This window comes from Lingula anatina, chromosome 2 (genome assembly GCF_051362555.1).
Source record: "Lingula anatina isolate TDL-2025a chromosome 2, LinAna3.0, whole genome shotgun sequence".
In the NCBI taxonomy this organism is placed as follows: Eukaryota; Metazoa; Brachiopoda; class Lingulata; order Lingulida; family Lingulidae; genus Lingula; species Lingula anatina.
Window position 1 is genome coordinate 45576799 of NC_141768.1, and position 23127 is coordinate 45599925.

General features: G+C 36.4%; 3 protein-coding genes across 6 annotated transcripts in view; 2 read left to right on the forward strand and 1 right to left on the reverse strand.

Annotated features, from left to right (window-relative positions):
* The first annotated feature begins 28 nt into the window (after window positions 1-28).
* On the forward strand, window positions 29-7747 carry LOC106169926 (fumarylacetoacetase). Its single transcript, XM_013549595.2, has 13 exons — window positions 29-217; window positions 702-812; window positions 1666-1787; window positions 2003-2052; window positions 2221-2311; window positions 2639-2736; window positions 2994-3146; window positions 3520-3650; window positions 3933-4008; window positions 4266-4312; window positions 4548-4649; window positions 5287-5404; window positions 6066-7747. Exons 1-13 carry the CDS (start codon window positions 137-139, stop codon window positions 6140-6142), a joined length of 1257 nt encoding a protein of 418 aa, XP_013405049.2. The 5' UTR covers window positions 29-136; the 3' UTR covers window positions 6143-7747.
* Window positions 7748-8474: 727 nt separating this feature from the next.
* Window positions 8475-12326, forward strand: LOC106169939 (uncharacterized). Of its 2 annotated transcripts, XM_087004863.1 has the most exons (6): window positions 8475-9097; window positions 9249-10166; window positions 10380-10436; window positions 10609-10763; window positions 11290-11455; window positions 11840-12326. In XM_087004863.1, the coding sequence occupies exons 2-6, from the start codon at window positions 10011-10013 to the stop codon at window positions 12026-12028; spliced, it is 723 nt and encodes a 240-aa protein (XP_086860989.1). In that variant the 5' UTR covers window positions 8475-9097; window positions 9249-10010; the 3' UTR covers window positions 12029-12326. The 2 variants fall into 2 exon arrangements, with proteins under 2 accessions (XP_086860989.1, XP_013405064.1); XM_013549610.2 differs by having other exon boundaries at window positions 8475-10166.
* A 2317-nt stretch (window positions 12327-14643) lies between these two features.
* The window catches only part of LOC106169955 (nuclear receptor subfamily 4 group A member 2), a 53566-nt gene continuing 45082 nt past the window's right edge, over window positions 14644-23127 (reverse strand). For all 3 annotated transcript variants that reach the window (XM_024074817.2, XM_087004861.1, XM_087004862.1), the window contains 6 exons: window positions 22585-22774; window positions 21823-21952; window positions 19931-20091; window positions 17473-17681; window positions 16729-16907; window positions 14644-16447 (listed from right to left, as the gene is read on the reverse strand). In XM_024074817.2, coding sequence (XP_023930585.1) covers window positions 16188-16447; window positions 16729-16907; window positions 17473-17681; window positions 19931-20091; window positions 21823-21952; window positions 22585-22774 — 1129 coding nt within the window. In that variant the 3' untranslated portion in view covers window positions 14644-16187. The remainder of the gene's footprint in view (window positions 16448-16728; window positions 16908-17472; window positions 17682-19930; window positions 20092-21822; window positions 21953-22584; window positions 22775-23127) is intronic.

Genomic DNA, 23127 nt, shown 5'->3' on the forward strand with positions numbered 1-23127 from the left:
ATGAAAGGATCATTTTTGAATTAGAAAGTGGAAGCTAAACTACAAATAAAATTTCAAGTCTGATAGACGAGCCCCCGAGTACACGTGAAGTTATTTTGGTTCTGTTTGTTTAGGATCTACTTCGTACAAGATCAGCATGTCTTTTGTGCCAGTAAGCCCTGAGAGTCATTTCCCATTACAAAACCTTCCTTATGGGATATTTTCTACATCTGATAACGTAAGTTTTTTTCCGTATCCATGCACTAATTTGATTAAAATGACGCTGATTTTTGCCGGTTGAATTTTTTATTATTGATACAGTTTATATTTCTTTAATTTCTACTGGTGTATTTAGAATTTGAACCCATTTCTTAATGTGTGTGTTTCAGTCTCCAGTTTCCATGACTCTTTAACAGTTAATTCGCCGTTTCCACAAAATTAAAAGCCTGTGCATATTTATTTATTTATTTATTTATTTATTTATTTATTATTATTTTTTTTGCCAAACTTAATTTCACATTGGTTTTATATCTTTATCTATCAATGATATTTTTTTCTTGAAATGGGGGAGGAGGGGGGGGGGGCATTGATCATAGTTAGTGATCATTGTAGCCCTGAAATGGAAGTGACTTGGTTTATTGTGTGCATTTAAAATATATGCATTTTTATTGTCTCCACATGATGCACACATTTTTAATGTATAACCAACTTTTTTACTTCAGCCCCGTCCTAGGATTGGTGTTGCAATAGGAGACCTTATACTGGACCTGACACAAGTTAAACACTATTTCACAGGCCCTGCATTAAAGCAGTACCAACATGTATTTGATGAGGTAAAGAAAATTATTCAGATATGTTGTTTTATGTATATTGTTTTCAATAATTATTTTTTATGTATACATATTATTTTTTTAATGGTGAGGACTCATATTTTAAACAAGGAGTTTCCAGAAATCTTTGCATGATATATATGCCACACTAATATGAAATGTTTATAAATGATTTTACAGACCATCTATTTTCAGTTGTACTGGAAATATTAACAGTGTGGTTTTAAAGACATTTTTGTATATTCTGGTAGTTTTTAATGTTTGTATTTATAATATAGCACATCAGTTTAATTTAATATTTTTTATCACAAATATGCTGCTCTTGTACATTACTCCAGGAATAAATTCAGATCTACCAAGTACAAAATATATATTTGTTTTGGAAAAATAAATTCCATTTATGCCAGAGGTTTTTTATAATCAGGCTCCTGCTTTGAAAACCTACATCTACCCTTATGTAGTTTTACCACTTGTATTAGACAATACATGTATGGTGATGACTAGATCTTTTCAATGAGGAAAGTTGTCAACTTTACAAATAAAAAATTTTAAGTCAGAAATTCTTAGAACTGGAACATTCTTACTGAGTGATAGAAACATAACTGAAAAGCCGGCTTCCTCATTCATGTAGTTCTTTTCTATATTAAAATCACCACAAATGCTTCACAGAAATATTTTTTATTTCCAAAATCATGTTCTGAAAGATTGATAATTTTTCCTCATTGAAAAGGTTGAGTTACTACCAGAATACTACTATTATGCTTGTATTATAGCCTTATATATATAATATATTATATATATATATGTTTAACCACTTGTATTAGACAATAAATGTAATACTGTGTTTGTCTTCTAGCCAACACTGAACAGTTTCATGTCCCTGGGCAGGCCTGCCTGGAGAGAGGCCAGGGAGACACTGCAGAAGCTTCTGTCTGCTGGAGAACCCACACTCAGGGATGATGCAGAGCTTAGAGCCAGGTATAAGACTGTAACAGTACATGTATTAGGATGGACTAGACGATGAATAGAATTCATTTTAACTGAAAAGATACATAATTTTAGCCAAATTGGAGCTCAGAGAAAACTACAATGTTGTTAAAGGATGGTCCATTGTTGTTGTTGTGAAGAAACTATTACTTTGGCTGAGTATATTGTAACACAGCTGATGGATTTTTTTCTTGATTTTGCTACAGGTGTTTTGTACCACAGAGCAGTGCTACTATGCATTTACCTGCTAAAATAGGTAAGTTTTGTTCAACATATTTTGTATATGTTTTCTTCCACAGGTGTCATTTACTACTAGTTCAAACTACTATCTGTGCTGAGTGGGTTGTGCATTAATCTTGTTGTGCAGTAAGCCAACCTTTAACAATGTTGAAAAGGTTCATAATATTTTTTTTTTCATTTTCAGGAGATTATACAGATTTTTATTCATCAAAAGACCATGCAACAAATGTAGGAACAATGTTCAGAGGAAAAGAAAATGCCCTCATGCCTAATTGGTAAAATAAAAATTCGAATTAAAATATTTCACTTACTTGACCATTAAGTTATCACTGATAAACTGAGAGCATGTAAATGTTGTGATTTTGTCATGAAGCTTCAAAAATAGAATGGCAAGTAATATTGATATTAACATAATTGCCATTACATAATTAGCCAAAACTACAAAATATTCTACAGCTGGATGATTATGTAATTGCATTGTAGCTGTAGAATGTTTTGTAGTTTTGTCATTATTTTTATTTTTTACACCCCCTTTCCCCCATTTACACAGCATTTGTTGTTGTTCATTTAAAATGATAAAAAATATTCTCTTGATTTCCTAGGACCTGGCTTCCTGTTGGCTATCACGGTAGAGCCTCCTCAGTGGTCGTGTCAGGGACACCCATAAGACGACCTAATGGCCAGCAAAGACCTGATGAAAGTAAGTGACCATCTGAATAGTCATTAATACATTTGGGGTGTTTTGAAAATTGCCAAATTAAAACATAATTAGGTGTTTTGTTATTTAGTGTATATTCCCATTGGTTTGAGAAGTTTTAGGTGTTTTTGTGTTTTAATGTTAGCAACCAGTTTTATTCGATCTTCATAGGAAAAAAGTTATAGTTTAGTGTAGTACTGTAAAGTTTATTTAAGAAATATCAATGACAGTGGTTTATAACCAAGTCTTTTCTGTTTAAGCCAAGCCACCAGTGTTTGGTCCCTGCAAATTGATGGACATAGAGCTAGAAATGGCTTTCTTCACAGGCCCTGCTACTCAGTTGGGTGAACCCATACCTATCTCCAGAGCAGAAGACCACATCTTTGGAATGGTGCTCATGAATGACTGGAGTGGTACTGTTCTTTATTTATCTCTGACAACAAAAATTGAAAAGCTGGACTAAATCTTTTTGTATGAGAGAAATATTTCATTTCTGCAACCCTCCCTTGAGTTTTGAATGTTTTTCACAATATGAATGTTATGCAATTTATTGGGTCAGAGCATTTTATATGCTTAAAGGCACTATCTAGAAAAATGTTGCTGATTGAATTCTGTTGAGTTTTATGGAATAGGTTTTGAATTTGGGACCTTTTTTATTTCCCCTATATGATATGATGGTTATTTCAAAAATGAAACCTAATTAGTCTGTTTTGACTTTCATGACAACAAAGCATTGAAAAGTTTAATTTGGCATGAGATTAACTTATGTTTAATATTTACTTGCAGCCCGTGATATTCAAAAGTGGGAGTACGTCCCATTAGGACCTTTCCTTGGCAAGAATTTGGGTACATCTATCTCCCCCTGGGTGGTAACTATGGATGCACTAGCTCCCTTCAAGTGCCCAAACGCTATACAGGTACCAGCACTGAGAAATGTGCCTTGAAATTTGGCTGAAACAATAAGTGAACTTTGTAGGATGAAAAATGAATTTACAAACAGTGACCCACAATTAATATACACTGTTGATAAACAAAACGTAAATGGGCCATTACAAAGTATTATTACAGATAAATGATTCCCTGAGCAATCTAGACTAAGCGTTAATTACGCATCATGACTAACAAAAATATTCTGCACTATCATAATTTTCTACTTAGTGACTGTACATTTGACAGCTTTGCTGCCTTGTTTATTGCAGGATCCTGAACCCCTTCCATACCTAAAGCATAATGATCCCTATACCTTTGATATTCAGCTGGAAGTGGCTCTTAAGGGTTGGTAGCAGCAGTGTTCATCTTTGGAAATAAAGAGTATTCAGATAATTGCTAATAATTGTTTAAAGACAACGTTTTCTTTAAAGATAATAATGGTGAAAATTATTATGATATTCACAGTGACAGGAATACACATAAATGCCTAACACCTTACTACAGCTAAGTGGTCTTTGCTGTTAAGATGCCAGTAATAAATCTTTCATTTTACAGAGAGATAGAGATTTATGAACTTTTCAGTTTGTATTTTCCTTTTGCAGGTGAATCCATGGCACAGCCAGCCTTAATTTGTAGGTCTAACTTCAAGGTACGAACATTAGCTTAAGGCAAATAGATGTTAGCCAGTAGTCATAAAAATGTGCTTTTGTTTACAAACATGCATTTAAATTGTTTTGTGTTACCTGCAACCCTGTTGCTCAACTTGAATCTTTGTCTAACATGAACAAATTTTTATTGTACAGTCCCAAATGTGCTGAGTTATGTGGCCTATTCTGTATTAAAAAGCTATTGATTTCAAGTTGCTGCTCATTACTTTGTTCTAGCATATGTATTGGACTATGAAGCAACAGCTAGCCCATCACACTGTCACAGGGTGTAATATCAACCCAGGAGATCTCATGGCATCAGGAACCATCAGTGGACCAGTAAGTGGCTTATTTTGTAGTGTGCTGACACCTACAGTTACATGTAGTATGCTGTAGGGTGACTAGCTAATTCATCATCCTGTTTTCCTAGGAGCATAATTAACAGTAAAAGTATGTTTTGTTGCTTTCTTAATCCTGTTTATAGGTGCTTAGTTTAAATCGCCTGTATGAAATCATTTGTTACACTGGAAGTTTACTAGGAATGAGATTTTATCTTGCATAACCTGCACACGCTTTTTAAAGTTAAAAGAATCATTCATATTAAAAATGAAAAGGCACACTTTAATTATGATACCTGGGGGTAACTTGATGAATGTTGCATTCTCAGGAGATTATTAGACACTAACTTCAGATAGTATATGGCTATCATATAATTTAATTTTGTCTTTTTAGTTACAAAAATTATTAAAAAGATGATGTTTTGTCCTCAACATGAGAACTTCTACGGAACACTGATAGCACACATACTAGATATTACATGAATAATGCCATCTCTCACTTCATCTAGTATGTAACAGCCAGCAAAAGTTCATGAGAAGAGGATCCATATTTGTCCTCTTTGTAATTTTTGTAAACACAGTTAAAGACTGTTAAAAATACATGTTGTTGATATTGATGCAATGGATTTACTTCCCAGACTCCCGATACATTTGGATCCATGTTGGAATTGTGTTGGAAGGGAACCAAGCCTATGGATCTGGGGAACGGAGAAACCAGGAAATTCCTGCAAGATGGAGATGAGGTCATCATCACTGGTGAGTTGTTTTATTGTTTATTTAATGCAGAGGTCTCTTTCACATACACACACAAAAAATCTTTGGACTTAGTTAACATAAGTAAACAACTTAAATTGGATACCTGACAACATAAAGTGGACTTGGCAATGTTTCTCTGGTGATAAGCTCACAATAAATATAGCTGATATACCAAAATTTGTGAAAAGAGAGTAAAATTCATTGAGAAGACGATCACAATATCCTATAGAAGCTTAGTCTAAAGACAGAAAAATAGAGGCAGCTTCATTACTGCAGAACTGAACTTTAAAAAAAAGCCCTTAAGCTTTTACTACATGAACAACAAGTTTCTCAACTGATGTTTTGTAAAGTGGGCGCTAGAACTGTGAACTTGCCAGTTAAAAAGCATAACTGTACAGCATATGGAAATGGCTTTTGCTCAGAGTGCTTTATTGACAGTCTGAGTAACGATAATGGCTAGTACTTCAAACCACAGCGAATATTGGCATATACTCTCCAATATTTCAGTGTCTGACAAAACACCTTTGGTGAGTGAGGTTACGGGTGTTAATGTATATACATATATTTCAACATTTTTATTCAAACTTTAAATGATATAATATGTTTTTCATGTGAAAGACTTAATGTTTTTTATATAAAAAATTGTTTGTATTTATTTCAGGCTATTGTGAAGGTAATGGTTGCAGAATAGGGTTTGGGACATGTGCTGGAAAAATATTACCTGCATTGAAGATTTGAAGTTATTGTCTCATATATAAAAAGGACCTAATATCATATGTCCAAAGAAAAATTGCTTTATGTATGAATATAGTTATATCTGAATATGTAGAATTGATTATATTTCAATATACATTTCCATGTGAATGCACAAAATACTTCATTGGCAGCTGAAAATATAAAGTGAATGTTAGGGCTGATTTTTATCTTCAAGTCTGTCAAAATGTCCAGTTTTAAAAAGTTTGAGGTGATAGGAACAGACAACAAAGGATTTTACTCAGCATATATTTTTGTTGCACCTTTTTGTATTTTATAGCAATGGTAAACAATATACCACAGCACAAAGCTTGAGAATGAGCGCTTCCATGATCTCTCAACAACCAGGGTTGTTACTCTGATTTGAATGAATATTTACTGTAATTGAATGTTCATGTTTTTGAAATGAGAGTTTCTTTTAATTAGTTTAGATAGAGGAATGCTATAGATTAAGATGATTTTTCTGTGAAGTCACACATGTTTTTTGCTAGATTTATTTTCAGTCAGCAATTAAGTATTGCCAATATATCATATAATCCTTGACAGGTATTCTGTCATAAAAATAAATTAGGTAACAGGTTTTAGCTAATTTTTTTAATGCACAAAGTTTGTTTTGCTACATTTGTGTGGGATAAATCACATTTTGAGTAGCTTTTACATAAATACTTTTCAGTGGAGGCAAATATTTAGCATATTTACATTTTATTTATTTATTTATTTTTTTTTTATTATTATTATTTTTTTTTTTGGGGGGGGGGGGTCAGCGTATTTGAAGCAATAAGGACCTGACTTTCTCAATGAAATCAATGTTTCATGTACAACAACTTCTGAGTATTTCCAAATAATTTCAAAGTTATTTTGTGTTTTTGTGGGAAAAAAATTTTGGAGGGAGGGGGGAGGCATTAAATCATTCCTTCAGAAAAGTATTAAGTCATTCCCACAAAATAATGTTTTGAAAAAATCATTCATTTCTACACTTATGTGTCTAATGTATATTGAATGCTCACATGTGATGCATTTATAGATTCTACTGGATTCTTTTGCTTAAAGAATGTGAGAAGTTTCATTATAGGTTCTATGGCTCCTGTGAGCATGCGATGTTCCAGTACTCAAATAATTCTGCACAAAATTTAAAATTTCCAAGAATTTCAAATTTTCAAGAAGCATATTTAAAATTAAGTTTTGCGAGCTGCTTTTTAAATACAGATTGAACTAATATTTTGTCAATTTGTGAATAATAATGTGTATTACTATTATATTTATGAAAACGTTTTGCTAAACATGTATGAGGAAACAGCTGTGCCAATGAATCAAACATAATTTTATCATGGAAATCAGGAGTTAATAGAATCTCAGTTCATATATTCATTTGTTATTATGGGCAGTTTATTAGCGATATTGGTTATACATATCAGGAGCTAGGGTGATGTGTTTATATACAAGGCTAAGGCATTGGAAAAATGGCATAATTTTATTGTAACAATATTTGAAGACTATGTACATCTTAAAAAGAGGGATTTCAGTTAAAGGTTAAGTTATACCTATATTCCATGACTTGATTATTTCGTTGAATAAAAAGATTTATCGGTACGCGCCTGTGGGTTCGTATATGTTTCCATAAAGTACCGTTATAATTGTATATACTCTTATGTTGGGTCCACTGTATAAAAGAAAGTAAGATCATCATACCCGCAAAAAAAAATATATATATATATATATATATATATATATATATATATATATATATAGTAAAATCGGCCTTGAAAGCGCTCGCCATACTTTCCCCTTAATGTCCCATTGCGTCTTCAAATTTATTTAATTTTTCTTGACCATTTTTATTGGTCAAAATGATCCATAATTATTTTGGAACTTTTGCATTGGATGTCTAATTACAAAAAATGGGCACAGCCTTCATTATAGATACTTTGATTTATTTAACCGTCAGTTACAGAAGTTCATCAATAGATTGTATTTTACAGGGACTGATACATGTTGGTGTTTCGGAGTGATGCCAATTTTGTACATGTTAAAGGGAATGAGGGCGATGAGTCCACCCCCTTATTTAACGATCACAAGCATACGTACACACACACACACACACACACACACACACATCACTGCCTATACACTTCTACCAAAAAGTGTAACAATGCAATAAGACTTTTTGTCGATATGTAATATGAAAAGCGGAAAAATAAAATGATCAAATCTTTGGAGGGTACGACTTATAACAGGTAAAATACACAGAAATCATCACAATAGGGGGGGAGTGCTTGTTTGCTATAATAAAATGCGGCTCGGGTACTTAATGTGAACTGAAGCGGTAGTCAGATAAAGTGTGCCTTTTTTGTAAAAGCCATGTTTTGTTTGTGGTGAAAAGACGCAAACATACACAAGCTACCCGCACTTGGTCGTCAAATTTCACTGCTGGTCCATTGAGAGATGCTTAAGCGTTTTAGGATAATGTTTGCTGTTCAGTATCCTCTAGTACATGTTTAGAGGTCGCCTTGAAGGAAGTTCGACACTGCAACTCGTATTTTATTAAAAAGCGGGCCTGTACGTTGTCCTGCGGCACAGTTTAACAGGGGCGTTTACAAACACAGACACGGGATTTGGTTTGACAACATATCATTACACGTCGTCTACAAGCAATGACATTGAAAGGACATTGGTCACTCCGATAATACACTGTACCTGCCTTTACGTGAACATTTTATCCAGGTTCCATCGTGTCACTTAACCACCCGATATTACATTTTGCAGGCCGTCTGCCTAAGCCTCCGCCGTTTAAAGACCGAGGAATCACGCATGCTGCTATCATAGCGAGGAGGGTCTTGGAATATACTTTCCTTGGTCTGACAGACGTACGGGAGAGAGACGCGGTTGGAATTGCTACATTTCACTTCATTGACCTGCACCTCATACCAAACAGAGCAACAGGTGTATATGCATTTATATGAATATGTTTGTGACAATTACGAGGCATACAGAACGGACAAAGGCATAAAAGAAAACACGTAATTCGGGTTATATGTATATTTTCAAAAAAAAGGATAAACCTGTGATCGAATTTCAATTTCTGGGTTTGCAGATACCGGTACCTATCTACATGGACACCTGAGGGCCATTCCTCAACGACATATCGCACTGTCATTGTATCAAGTTGACGAGGCAGTATCAAAAACCAGCTTAATTTGATAGTCAAGGAGAAGTTCTCTTTTGTCATAAGGATATGGACTGGTGCAGAAACTAAAGGGGAGTTTACATTGCGGTATTCAGTCCGCGTAGAGGAGAAGCCACACCTATAGATAATATCGTTAAGACCTTCCTTATTTTTGCTATGTAGTGCGAGCCTCTTTGAAAGGTGTTTGCGAAACTGTGAACTAAAAAAGCAAATGAGGTGGAATTTTATCAAGATTATAGCAAAATTGGATTAGTCAATTAAGCAAGTAATATAACGCGCCATTTCTAAAATTGTTTTAAAAACAAACAAACAAAATAGAGAAACAGAACGGGCATGGTATTTTCTGAAGCGTGACTGTGGACCTCTTATTTCTAGAGGATACAGTTATGGTAAAGCCGATGGTACCGATGGTATACCGACATACTTTGTTGAAGACGACCGAGCAACTTTTTGTTTTTTTTGTTTTTTTTTTTTTGGTATTTTACTTATCTTCAAAGGTGAAAGGCAGCCTTGTTGAACTTGAAGGTTGTTTTGTGATGTGTTTGACAAACACATGGAGTTAGGAGTTCATTAAAGAAGAAAAAATACATGAAAAAGGAGAACAGCCGATCAAATACTACGTATTGCAATTAAAAACAACAAAATCCTGGATAAATATATACTATTATCATGGCGTTACTACACCAGTGTCATGCCAACGTGATCGGGTTTTGGGCGATATTTCAGTTAGTGGTGGCTTTAGGTGTGGTAGCCGATGGCTATTTTATGAAGCAATACTACGAAGGTATCAGCTGGCTGTACGTCCCCTACTGGTCAGTGGCGTTGGTGAGTTCAATTAGTGGCCTCTGTCCAGGGACCAATATAACACGCAAAAAACTGAAGTCAAAATTGGTATTTGATTAAAGTTTGAAAATATTTAATATTAAAGCTAAGGCTAAAAGTAATAAAACGTCAAATTTCGATTGTTGTTGTTGTTGTTGTGCTCTTCTGCATTAGATTGCATTAGAGATGAGACAGTTTTCTTTTCTTTCATTCCAGATTGTATTTCCCTTTGGCATTGGGATATTAGCTTGTGTTACAGGGAAGAGACTTGCGGTGGGTATAAAACAAAATAAAATAAACTAAGATAAATAAAATGAAATTAAACATGCACACGCATCTTCTCAAAACATACATACGTACAAAATAATGCTGTCATCAGAAATAATGTAGCTATTTCTATTTAATACTCACGAATTTAAGATCTTTTCTTTTCTTTTTCTTCCAGGCATATGTCTTCTCGGTATTTAACTTACTGTGTTTTCTGGCCAACGTTGCGTACTTGGTTTTGCTATGGGTCCAACTTGGGCGCTTTCAAACCATGGAACGCCAGTTTAATGATTGCCTCCAAACAGCACGGGCAAGGCGAGAATGTATTTGCAGGTTGGCACACATTTGGTTTTACATGTATATTCTATTTCTTTACATCTTGCTGATTTATTTATTTGTTTGTTTGTTTGTTTATTTGTCATTCAAATTGAAAAATCTTTGTTGAAAGATTTTATTTTATTCGTTTAGTTTACACTAATTCAGTTTTGTTTTTAAGTCAATCTTGTCAGATATGTTATAGCAAAGTGATATTAAGTTAAGAAATGTAATCAGTTGAAGACATCGAATAACTCACAATTACATTACTCTATTGTGATGTAAATATGAATCATTCACATGTCCTTCAGTGAATCATGGATATGTAATCTTTATTTTTACATTACACTTTTTATTTATCTATTTGTCTGCCCGTGAACCGTTCTACCTGCTTGTTTTTAAGCAGTCACCTGTTTATTTATATATTTATTCATCTGTCGCATATGTCAATGATTTGTGTCCAGAAATTTATATGTTTTTAAGCAGTCACCTGTTTATTCATCTATTTATTCATCTGTCGCATATGTCAATGATTTGTGTCCAGAAATAGCGGACAACCTGACCTGTCCAGTGAGACCGGCTGCTCGGACGTCGACCTATTTCTGCTAACAGTCTACGTTGCTTTTGGGTTAGAGTTATTCTACGTTGCAGTGACGTTTACGGGGACCATGCTGAGTGCGGCGTTTGGCACGAAAAACTGTTGCTATCGGGTGAGAGACGTGTTGTACATGAAGAGGGGAATGTGGTGAGAGTTGGTGGGTAGAGGCTGGGTGATTGGACGCAGCTGAAATAGTCGCCCTGCATGACGATTGAATCCGGGCGATTCTTTATCTAGTAGTTTCATAACTGCCCAAAAATGAAAATGCTTAACTCGTGTTTTCATCCTGGCTCGGTTATTTGTATGTCATAGGTCCAGATATTCTTTTATTAAGATATTTTAAAAAACTCTGAATATGTAAATCACTTATAAGACCCCCTATACGTCAATCTACGTAAATCTGAAGCATTTAAATGACTCTTTAAAAAGGGTTACATTTATTAAGCTCCATAAAACGAACCAACTGAATATTTAGTACCGTGTCCTTTATTTTCAGGAAACTTGCTGCTTTTGCTTGAGTAGAAAAGTTGCGTATGACCTGGAAAACAATCGAGCAGACCTTTCCAGTCTCGAGTCTATCACGGACATTTCCGTCGTCGAGATGGGTCCTGACGCCTCGCACGAGATGGCAGAGAAAAAGGGGCCACGTGCACGTGAAAACACACTAGAGACTTTGTTCTATTGAGTTCGTCGACATCGCTCTGGTGAACCATCAGTTGAAGCTGCAGCGGTAAAAATCACTGAGGAGGCTGCATCGTCGTCACAGTTGCAGACTTCATTCACTCACAGACATTTTAGGCCTAGAAATAGATACAAAAATGTGTATATTAAGTCGAGAGTATCAGTAGAAGCTCCTCTGGTAACAGTTCTGTTGCCTAATCTTATGGAGATGAAACTTTGACCACAAATGTCTACTTCGGATATTGGGAGGGGGGTCTGTGGAGGTTAAATGGTTAATAAACTTATAATTCGTCTGGTTTTAATGATTGACTTCTTATGAAATGCACATCTAATATATAAATGAAAAAAAAAGGCGTTCAACACATAAAAGTATTACTTAATGCTTGGTATGATTCTCACCAGGTCACTGAATTATGCACGCGAGTCCAGGCCTATTATAAAGCACATATACTTCAACATTTCACCTTACGAATATTTTCTGCCCCCCCCCCCCCTACCCCCAGTACGCCACGCCATCATGTCCATTCCACGAATTTCATGTCGACGCGCCTCGCCGAAAAACATCATACGTGATTTCAAATAATTTTGCGTTGGTTCCATGCAGGAGGTATACTTCATTGATTGGTTTTGAAATGCAAGATCGTGATCAGAATCTACAAAGCAACGTATACAATTAAACAACTTCACTCATAAAAAAGCAAGTCGTAGGTTATGTAGGCCTACACATGTCACGAATATTCGCGTAATAAGGCTTACTCGTAATACTGAAAATACTGAATCGTGTAAGCGATGATATAGGATATGTCTGTCTTCAGAAAGGTTTATATTAAAGTTACGCTTACTTTCACCAGGTATTTAAAAATTTTAATCTCACATGAAGACATGGAAAACCGTCGAGGCATTTTGTAAGTATTGTGCTGGTTTGCATATTTAGGGATAAAAGAACAAGCACGTGAATTACAATTTATACTTTTGCAACCAAACCAATGCACAGACACTGTGTCCACCAGCTACTTGTCCAAACCCGCATTATCAATGCCACCAGTCCAGTGGATGACCATAGGGAAGTGGTACCGGTATATTGGATATAAAGGATACTTAAGGCTGCGTCGCCAATATCTTCTGGATAATAACTTTTATTTAAACAAAAAATATAAATGACTAACCGCAAACCCAGAACGTGTCAGTGTGTTTAAGTGTGTATGTATATTGATTGCACGTGTACACGTGTGTGTGTGTGTGTGTGTGTGTGTGTGTGTGTTTGTGTGTGTGCGCGCGTGTTGAAGTATGATCTTTTGAATGTTCGGCTGAGAATGGGATTTCCTACATGTACTTACCGGTAGGACCACATAATGCATTTTAAAGGAGCAGATAACTATTAACGTGGCTGTTATAAAAACGCCAAACAAAAGCAGCTAAACGACTAAAGACTGTTCTCAGCATACCGTTGATAGAAGTAAATTAATTCTCCTTTCCCATTCTGATGTCGTGTGATTTACAAGAAAAGCTGGCGTTTTAATGTATTGGAATACAGAAGAAACACATTTTCCAAAAAGTGAAGCCTCACAATATATTATTGCGGTCCCATACTGTACACGATATACTGTATTATTGCGTGCACAGCATGGTCAGTATAGGTCTCATACTGTACACGATATATTGTATTATTGCGTGCACAGCGTGGTCAGTATAGGTCTCATACTGTACACGATATACTGTATTATTGCGTGCACAGCATGGTCAGTATAGGTCTCATACTGTACTCGATATACTGGATTATTGCGTGCACAGCATGGTCAGTATAGGTCTCATACTGTACACGATATACTGTATTATTGCGTGCACAGCATGGTCAGTATATTATTACTTGAACAGAATGGACACATTGGCCATCTGTAACCCCTCCCCACCCCCACCCCCCAATGCAGATATCGTGCCAAACAAAATCTTGTGTGAGATTTTTTGTTATATCGTGCGTGCCATTTGTAGCCATATGTGATTTTGTCGTCTACCACACCATCTGTTGAAGTTTTCCCATGAAACGAAAATGAACAATTTGTTCTGCAGTTCATCAACATACCGTAAACACTATATGCCTTTAAATGCTTTGATTAGAATATGTTCTTTGCTGTTATACATTTCATACATGCATGCATTTGATAAATGCCCAGATGGTAAAGAACGCGCACGCGCGTGTAAAAGGTTTTCAGTTAATTGTGTTTTCGCGTTCTTTTGTGTATTTTTGTATAATGCACTTCTTTACAAGTCTGATAAAACTTTTTGAAATATATACTTCCCCTGTTATTATTTCTATGTATTTATTTATTATCAATTACAGTCATTCAAATAGTACCAAATAAGATTAAATAATTAATAAAGCCAGCAAATATTCATCATTACGTTTCTAATACATGAGCTTCTGAGATTTATTCGAAAAAGGACTGCGGTAACGAAACATGTATCAAAACCATCATTGCTCTCGCAGATATTCAGTGTTCTCAGACTTTAAGTGATCGACAAGTTAAAAACAGGAACCATTTTGGAGTTATACAAAACGTGGTCAGTTTTTGTCGCTCTTTATGCCATGTTGATACGCAAATAAAAAAAGAACGCAGGATGAGAAATTAAACTCTTGTCTATTTATTACAAAATGTCTCTGACAGTACATATACAACCGTGACATCGTTCAAGCTAGGCTCGAACTTTGACTTTCCAGATCTTTGAGACGCGCGCGAAACGTTGTCTTTTATTTTTCGAACATCGACACATTTTTCACCGACCTTCGAGACATGCTCAGAATATTACGTTTCTGACTTTCTAGACTGATCGATGAATATGTAAAAAAAATTCGGGTCACGCAACGTATTTGGTATTACAATATCTGAGGTTACCCTGATTCCCAAATCATCCTGAGTTTGTTTCTCGTTACAGTGCGAGTAGCTAAACAAGAAACAAAAGTCAGATAAACTGTAGAATTCAGGGTGCTAGATGGCCATATTTTTTCTCACTCAAACCACTGTCAAAACAATCCTTGTTTCCGTGAGTAATATAAATCTATCAAGACAACAAAGTTACACTCAACATAATAATTTATACTCATTTGTAATATTGATATTATATTGTTAATAATAAGCCAACAAAGTGTAGACTCTGAGTCGACAGTGACTGCCGTGATATGAGCCAATGTAAAAACAATAAATTAAAAATAAATTATATATAAAAATTAAACAACACAATCTGCTATTGAACAGTGACTAGAAGCGCTCACAAACACAACACGTTTAAAAACAATTTCACTCATTAAAATAGAATTAAGTAGACTTGTGCGTGGATGGCGCCGAATAACGCAAGATCTCGCGTGATCTTCCAAACAGATAAAGTGAACAATTAAACGAAATCACAAGTAGAAAATTCCACATTTCATAGCAATGTTTCATCCCTTAGACGTTTTATGGCACTTGAAAGCAGCAATGAATAAACGCAGACAAAAATACCCCTAGCGTTCTCAAGCCGGCGGTTACCAAATACTACAATAAAAACACCAGCTAAAGTAGAAATAAATGCATAAAAATACACCATGAAATGCAATCAAAAGCTAATTGACAGATTAAATAAAACTATTGCAATACGGATAATACTATATTTGTTCATTTTTGGCAAGTTTCTGACCAATTTTTATAAAAGAACACCACCACGTCTGGTGATATGTAAGTATCGCTTAATAAAATAATGTAAGTATATATGTCATGGACAAAAATCCTTGGTGGAAAACAGATTAAACGCATGCAGAACAGTAATTTCCTAACTTGTTGTAGCTCGTTATTTGGTAGAGACATATGTGAGGCGCATGCTCAGTGTAATTGGACTAATGTAGGTAAAGGTATCGCCTCTTTTTTCAGGTGTTTTACAAATCGTGAAAAATTGCTACTTATCCCATCACAAAGACTGGCCATTAGAAATAAGAAATCTACATTTTCAATTTTAGAAATCTTCAAAGAGATATCCTTGCTGTCCGTTACGAACTCTGACTTGTGATTCCGACACATATGACTGGCATACCATAGCATGATATGAGACACGTGATCCGCCGCAAGTAGGTCATTCGAACTACGCGCGGTTCCAGTATGCTTTGAGTTGTCTTTGTAATGCTGTAAACAATAGGTTCATAGGGGCAGCTGGTTGTTGAGATATAAAGAATCTATAACTGAGGGCAGACTCAACTCCTTGTCTTCTTTTAATGCAACAAACCTCTGTACACCTTCTCGGCAAAGTGTTCTTAGTTCAGGAATTACACCGAGGATTTTAGAGAAATACTGTTGCTTCTTCTGAGCTTCGCTGTTGTATGTGCTGTGGTCACGTAGAGCGTCAATGACTTTCATCTGTAATTCTTCCATCTTTTTTGTCTCCTTAAGACCATGGCGTTCTAAGAAGAAAAAAATTCACATGTTAAATATGAAAAAATAATGATTATGGTGTAAGACGTGTGCCAGAAAATTACAAAGCAAAAAGTTACATCGAATAAATTTTATTTCAAATTGACAGTAAATGCCGCTTACGTACACCAAGCGAAAATGTTCGTCAATCAAACTTCTTATATAAAAAGCGATAACTAATTTTCTTAACAAAGTAAACCTAATTATCTTTCCGAATGAAAGGAAGAGGGAGTGGAAGTTGCAGATAAAGAACATGCAGTCAATAACTTACCGGTTATCATGGTAAGAGCGGCCATACACGAGAGAGCTGAAATGTCAACGTCCATGCGGTGGAGGGCCATGCCGAAATCCACTATAGAGTTGATCCAGTCGCCAAAACTGGGTAAACATTGTAAACGATGTAAAACCAGACCCGAGCAGAATATAATTCTGTCATCATTTGGCTGGATTCTAAAAGAAAGAAAAATATAAAAAATAAAATTAAAAAAGAACAAAAGACTCCACATAATTCAGACACTTTGGAACCGCCAAATTAGTTGCTGTGATTCGAGTTAGGCAATATTCATATCAATTCAACTAACACACGCCCACACACACACACACACACACACACGAACCTTTAAGATTCGTTAAAGAAAAACGACAATTCGCATTATAAGGCGACGTCTTATGCAGTCTGCTGTATTTAGAATGTGTTAGTGAACTTTGGTTGTTTGATTGTATTCAGTGCTTTAGATGTTACATGCGCATTGGCGTGTTGGATACTGCTGTTTTTCCTTTAATGCCACAAAAAAGGCAAACGAAAATCGTATAGTATATATACCAGTAAATGTTTAATCCAGTGTGTGTGTGTGTGTGTGTGTGTGTGTGTGTGTGTACAGTGTGCGTGGTTGTAACCTGTAGCATACCTCTTACAAACATCCGCTCACGAATTAGAGAATGTACAGCATGAGGTCAATAAAGAAACACAAACAAACGAACTGACACGATTTAAGAGGTTTGTCTGAGCACTCACCTGGACGCTATTCTAAGCACTACGAGCTCTAACGAAGCTGAGTTGAAAAGAAGCTCCTGATCGTGTTTACAGAGTTCGGTAAATCCGGGAATTTTTTCCGCCCAAACTCGGAGAAGATCGATGGAGGAGGTGATGAGCTCGAAAAACTGCGGCAAGTCCAACTGCGCATGCGTTGTCAGCTGGTGATCTTCTCCTCCAGGGACGCGGAACTAAAAAAGTGAAGGAGAAAAAAATCGATAGTCGATTGATTTATTAGAATTCTCTCCGATTGGGTATATGATTTATTTTCTTATAATGACTTCATACCAATTCGATATTCTGAAATCGTTATTGATGTTTCTTTCTTTCTTCCTTTTTTTTTTTTTTTTTTTTTTTTTTTTTTTGGAGGGGTGGGTGGGTATGTGAATCGCAGGTTAGCACAATCGAAGTGTATAAGGTTTAAGCTAAATAAAAGTGTGGATTACTTAGAATAATATAAAAAAAAGAAAGAAAGATGGCTACAGAAGTATTCAATATAAAGTTGGTTATAAAGAAAGAGTTCGAGGAAGGTTCTACCAAAGTCCATCGCGGTCTGGTTTTGGAAAAAGTCACATGTACACATCGTTAACAAGTTCTGGCGACTGTTCTAATTGTGTGTACGTATAATTGCAGTGAATATTACAGCAGACTTTGACAGCTTTTGAAAGGTAAAATATGTTATTTACTGTAAACAATTTATTCTTATATAAATACAAAGACAAATTACCCAGGCAATGTGCGTGTTCTCAGTAAAAAGTGTGATGGTCGAACCTTCAATGTAGTGTGTACATATATCAAATAAATTATCGAGGTGTTTGTGTTTATGGGACCAACGTTCCTTCATCGGTATCATTTGTCCACCAAGAAAGCGAGTAAACATTCTAGTGACTATTTCGATCTACTGTTTCTAAGCCTAGATTGCGCTTCAGTCATCAACAACGTACGCTTTCCACTGATCCATTTTCGCATTCAAATTCACCAAACCAATTGGCCGTTAAACAAGGGAGCACTCCGTCTGCTGTTAATTCCCAGATCTAAAGCGATATTAGTCCAAGCTAATGAAGCAGAAATCATATATATCTCATTCTGACGATGTCAATATGCGAGAGTAAATACAGCCCATCTGTAGATTAGAAATCATTCTGCAAGATCCTTTGACAGCCTAACCGCCGACTGGCAACGGCAAAGCAACACAAACGCGATCTGCAGAGCAATTTCGCCAATTCTCTAAGCACTCTTCGTATAATTGATTGTCTATTATCGAGCGTTATTAGTTAAATGATGTATTCAATCTTCGCTCCCGAACGTGTAAATTGGGATTAATTTCAATTTATTTGATTTCCCCGTATGTTGCGTGAAGTGCCCACGCTTAAAAAGAGGAGGGAGTCTGTTGGCCGTGTGAGTATTCTTTCCTAAGGCGCTGTTTATTTAAAGAGTCTTGTTTGATGAATAAGATGAACTTAAAACAACCAAGCTGACCGTTCAAAGAGTGCGATCTTCTCTTTGCTGTATGTTGTTTGCTAGTGATACAATGTACGTGTAGGCCTAGCGTCCTCATACTTCCTTTGTGCTGGCCTCAGATCATCATCAAACAATTCATTGCAAATTGAAATAAGGTCACGTACAACACACGCTGCACACACGTTGCACTGAGTTCACTGTGCCTCGAGATAAATTTCCCCCACTTTAAAACCCGTTTGAGAGTCACATCTTTGATAATGTAGGCAGACAAAGACGTGGCAAACAGGCACAGTATCCCAATGGCTAAGGGCTACTTTGCGGCAAAGAAATTAATGTTCCGCCATTAAAACGCCTTGCTTTAGCGCCAGCTCTTAAAAGTAACCAAAGAGGGAACATGGAGATAGAATAAAATGGGGCTTCAAATGTTGATCGGGCATGAATTTGAAAAATTTAAGACATTTCTTTTTTTTTTTTATTTTTTTTTTTTTTTGCACTCAAACTGTGTGTATCACACCAACATTTCAAGAAACAATTCACAATTATAACCATTCGGTTCATGTTTAGGCCGCGACCGTCAGGGTGCATGGTTCAGAATCGGCATGATATGCACGTGTCTGTCATGTCGTAATCGCACTGTTTGTCTTGAAAGATTTGGTTTTACAAGCTTTCAGTGAGGAGTGGTATTCTTTCAATATTGTAAACTTGTGATAAAAAGAAGTGAAAAAAAATCAAGGAGAGCAGATGTGATAGGATATGCAGCTGCAATAATTTTGTCATTTTTCAAAATATTAATGAAAACATGAAAATCTGGACACAGATGTCTTATAACTTAACTGGTCATGTACAAAAACGTGTAGCAATAACTACAAAAAAGATCCCAAATTATTTTGTAACGTTATTAATGCTTACGCACGTGCATTCAAAAGCAGAATTTGTTTAATCAAGCAACAAAGCGGAATTAATGAACAGAAAAACTAACCTGAGAGTAGTCTAGAGTTGGCATGTCCGGCGAGGTATCCACGTGCGCGCGCACAAGGGCGGTAATGAGGCTCACAGGCGGAGAAGGCGGGGATTCTTGGGGGCTCTTTGGTTTTGATGGCAGACGACCGCGTCTCCCTTTAAGATTATCTGTTCGCACAACTGAAACGAAATAAGACGAATAAATAAAAAGAAAAAAGCGACGTGCAGTGATATCCTCAATTGTGAAGTTACTGTAATACTAAGGCAAATTATTTACAATGGCTGAAACTATAAAAATAATGATAAAGCACATGTATAATTATAACTACCCGGTATGTATTATATCTAAAACAAGATAAAAAATTAAAAAATGCAAAACAACTTGAGAGAGAAGAAGGCAAGAACTTCGTAAGCAGTTTCGACCACACTATTACTTTGATAAATCTTGATAGTTCCTCCTATCAACAGCTAAAATTAGAGTTATTGGTCTCTAATATGTCGGTGTTTGCCAAGACCAACTCAGGGAATGTGGCTATAAATGCTGAGGTGAAAAACCAAGAACTGAGATTTATCTAATTCATGCTTTGGCAAGTGCCCTTGCTTTCTAATCATATTCACGGTTTATTCGACGTTTTCCAGTTAGAAAGAAGTCTAAGCGCCATGAGCTGGGTAATGCCATACATCCAAGGGAGAGGGCATCAAAAAGTGAAAGGAGAATCAGACTGGAAACCACTGGAGGATTTAGGACTTTGGACTGAAAATTTTACTATTATCTTTAATTCTCTCTGAAGATCCTTTAAAGCTAATGGAAAAAAACGTTTGCAACCAGGATGTTTCAGCTTTCAGGCTGGATATGCTTCGATCTACGAGGGAAAAACTCAACATTCAGTGGTCTGAATACTAAAATCCCCAGGGAATTACCTCAGGGGACAGGAATTAACATAGAAGACTAATGAGAGCCCAACATCGATAAACCTTCTCCGATTTTTTTCGCGAAAAACTAATACCAGAGACTCGTATTGATTACGGCTTTGACATATTTTCTCGCCATTTCTTAAGACGGGTCATCCTCGAGCTGACCAGGGACGAAAGGGAAACATGTAGTTTGTTTAATGAAAAAATATATCCATTTCAACTCAAGATTATCTGATGATCGATCGATCTGACGAGTTCTATTGCCGATTATTTGAAAGACATCTTAACTCTCCAAAGTCACGGTTAAGGCACCTCCAAGAAAAATACCTCCCACACGTGCGTATGCCAAGCTAACTGCCTTAACGCCCTTTCAGCCGTTTGCAGATGTCAGAGAGCAGCCTCAGAGCTCAATGTTTGGAGCAAATCCTAAATCACATAAACAAGCGGATAACCTTATGTTGCGTCTACTCAATATATATCAGTATATATATAGTGAGTCTATGTCTATAGGCCTAACCCAGTATGTGGATGCACAGCACGGCAAAAACAATGTATTGAAGAATACTGCGGACTTTGAGATAAAAAAGAAGTGGATCAAAAGAAAATATTTTGGCAACCAAACCAAATCAAATGCTCTGCCCTAGCTTGTGTCTAAGATTAATTCCTACAGAAAACTAGTGTGTGCCACAGAAATATTTCAACTCCTCTCAATACCATCACCATAGGACCTCCCAGTCAACCCATCAGCTAGATTGATGTTAATAATACTCGATCAATAACGAATTTCAATAGCTACTGGTCCACATGTTACATAGAACGGTCGTCTGTTGGAAGGAGGCATGGCAAAATATAGTTGATGGTGATGCTCCTTTTTTCGTGCTACTCATCTTTCTCTCTCTCTCTCTCACACACACACACACACACGCGCGCGCGCGCGCGCACACACACACAGAGAGAGAGAGAGAGAGATAGAGAGAGAGAGAGAGAGAAACTCACCCTCTTTGACCATTCCCACCACAAGGCACTTCTGAAAGCGGCAGAACTGACACCTGTTGCGCCGCCTTTTGTCCACAGGACAACTCTTGTCTCCCAGACACACGTATTTGGAACCTTTCTGAACCGTTCTCTGAAAATAAAAAGAAAAATCAACGCGGCCGTCAAATTTAAAGGATGTCACTGCCATTAGTAATATTGTTGCCAAGCAACCGGTGGTGTTAAATCGGTAGGTGTTAAACAGCGGGCTAGGTTGTTAATTATGGCCAGTCGCAGGAGCTTTAGTTTGTGGATCTATGCTGATAGTCTGTGGCATGGTAGAAAAAAAACAAGGGAAGGAAGAGGAAGCGCCCATATCCTGTGGGGTCTGTACATAGGATGATATCATTTTTAAGAAAAGTATGCAATTAATAGCAAACACGTAAAAGCTGTATTTAAAGTTCAATTAACCAACATGCACTTTTGCGCCTTACCTCAACTTAAATTATTTTCATAATTCACTCATGCATCCCCAAGTAGTTCACTCAATAACATTAGTTCTGTCTCGCTCTCGTTTTTTCTTCTCTCACACACGTCTCTGACACACACACACACACACACACACACACACACACACACACACACATTTACTATAGGCAATTAATTAATATAAAAAAAACACACGCACACATTTCCTGTAGGCAGTTAAATTATAAAAACACACACACACACACTTTCCCAGTACTCTCACATCTTCAGATCAACAGTCCTATTCTTGTGTCTTACCTTAAAGAAGCCTTTGCAGCCCTCACACGTCCGAACCCCGTAATGCTGACATGCTGCATTGTCCCCGCATACGGCACAGCATTGGCTCTCTTTGGGCGGAGGTACCATGTCCCTCCCGGGGGACGAGCGGGTGGATGAGGGGGTGGGCGGGGTCGTGGGAGAATGCATTTGATATTTCTGTAACTCTAAGCTGAAAGAATTAACAAGAGAAGGTCAGGGTTAAGTTTGCATTCAAAGAAGAAGAAGAGCAGTTAAGAGGGTATTGGCAGCTTGCAGAAATATATAATTGTTGTATTGAATACTGTTGTATTGCAATACAGTTTATTTTAATGTTGCTGCATTTAGTGTTGTTGTTATGTTATGTTGTTCTTTTATAACGTTGTAGTATTGTTATGTTGTGATATACTGACATGCACTATGGGTGCTTGTTTATCTATTTCTTCTCTTTTGTTGTTGTTGCTACGTTTGCAAATTTCCACCTGCTAAAAGTACCCACAAAATGCCAAAATGAACAGAACCTTACTAACAAAAGCAATTCACCGC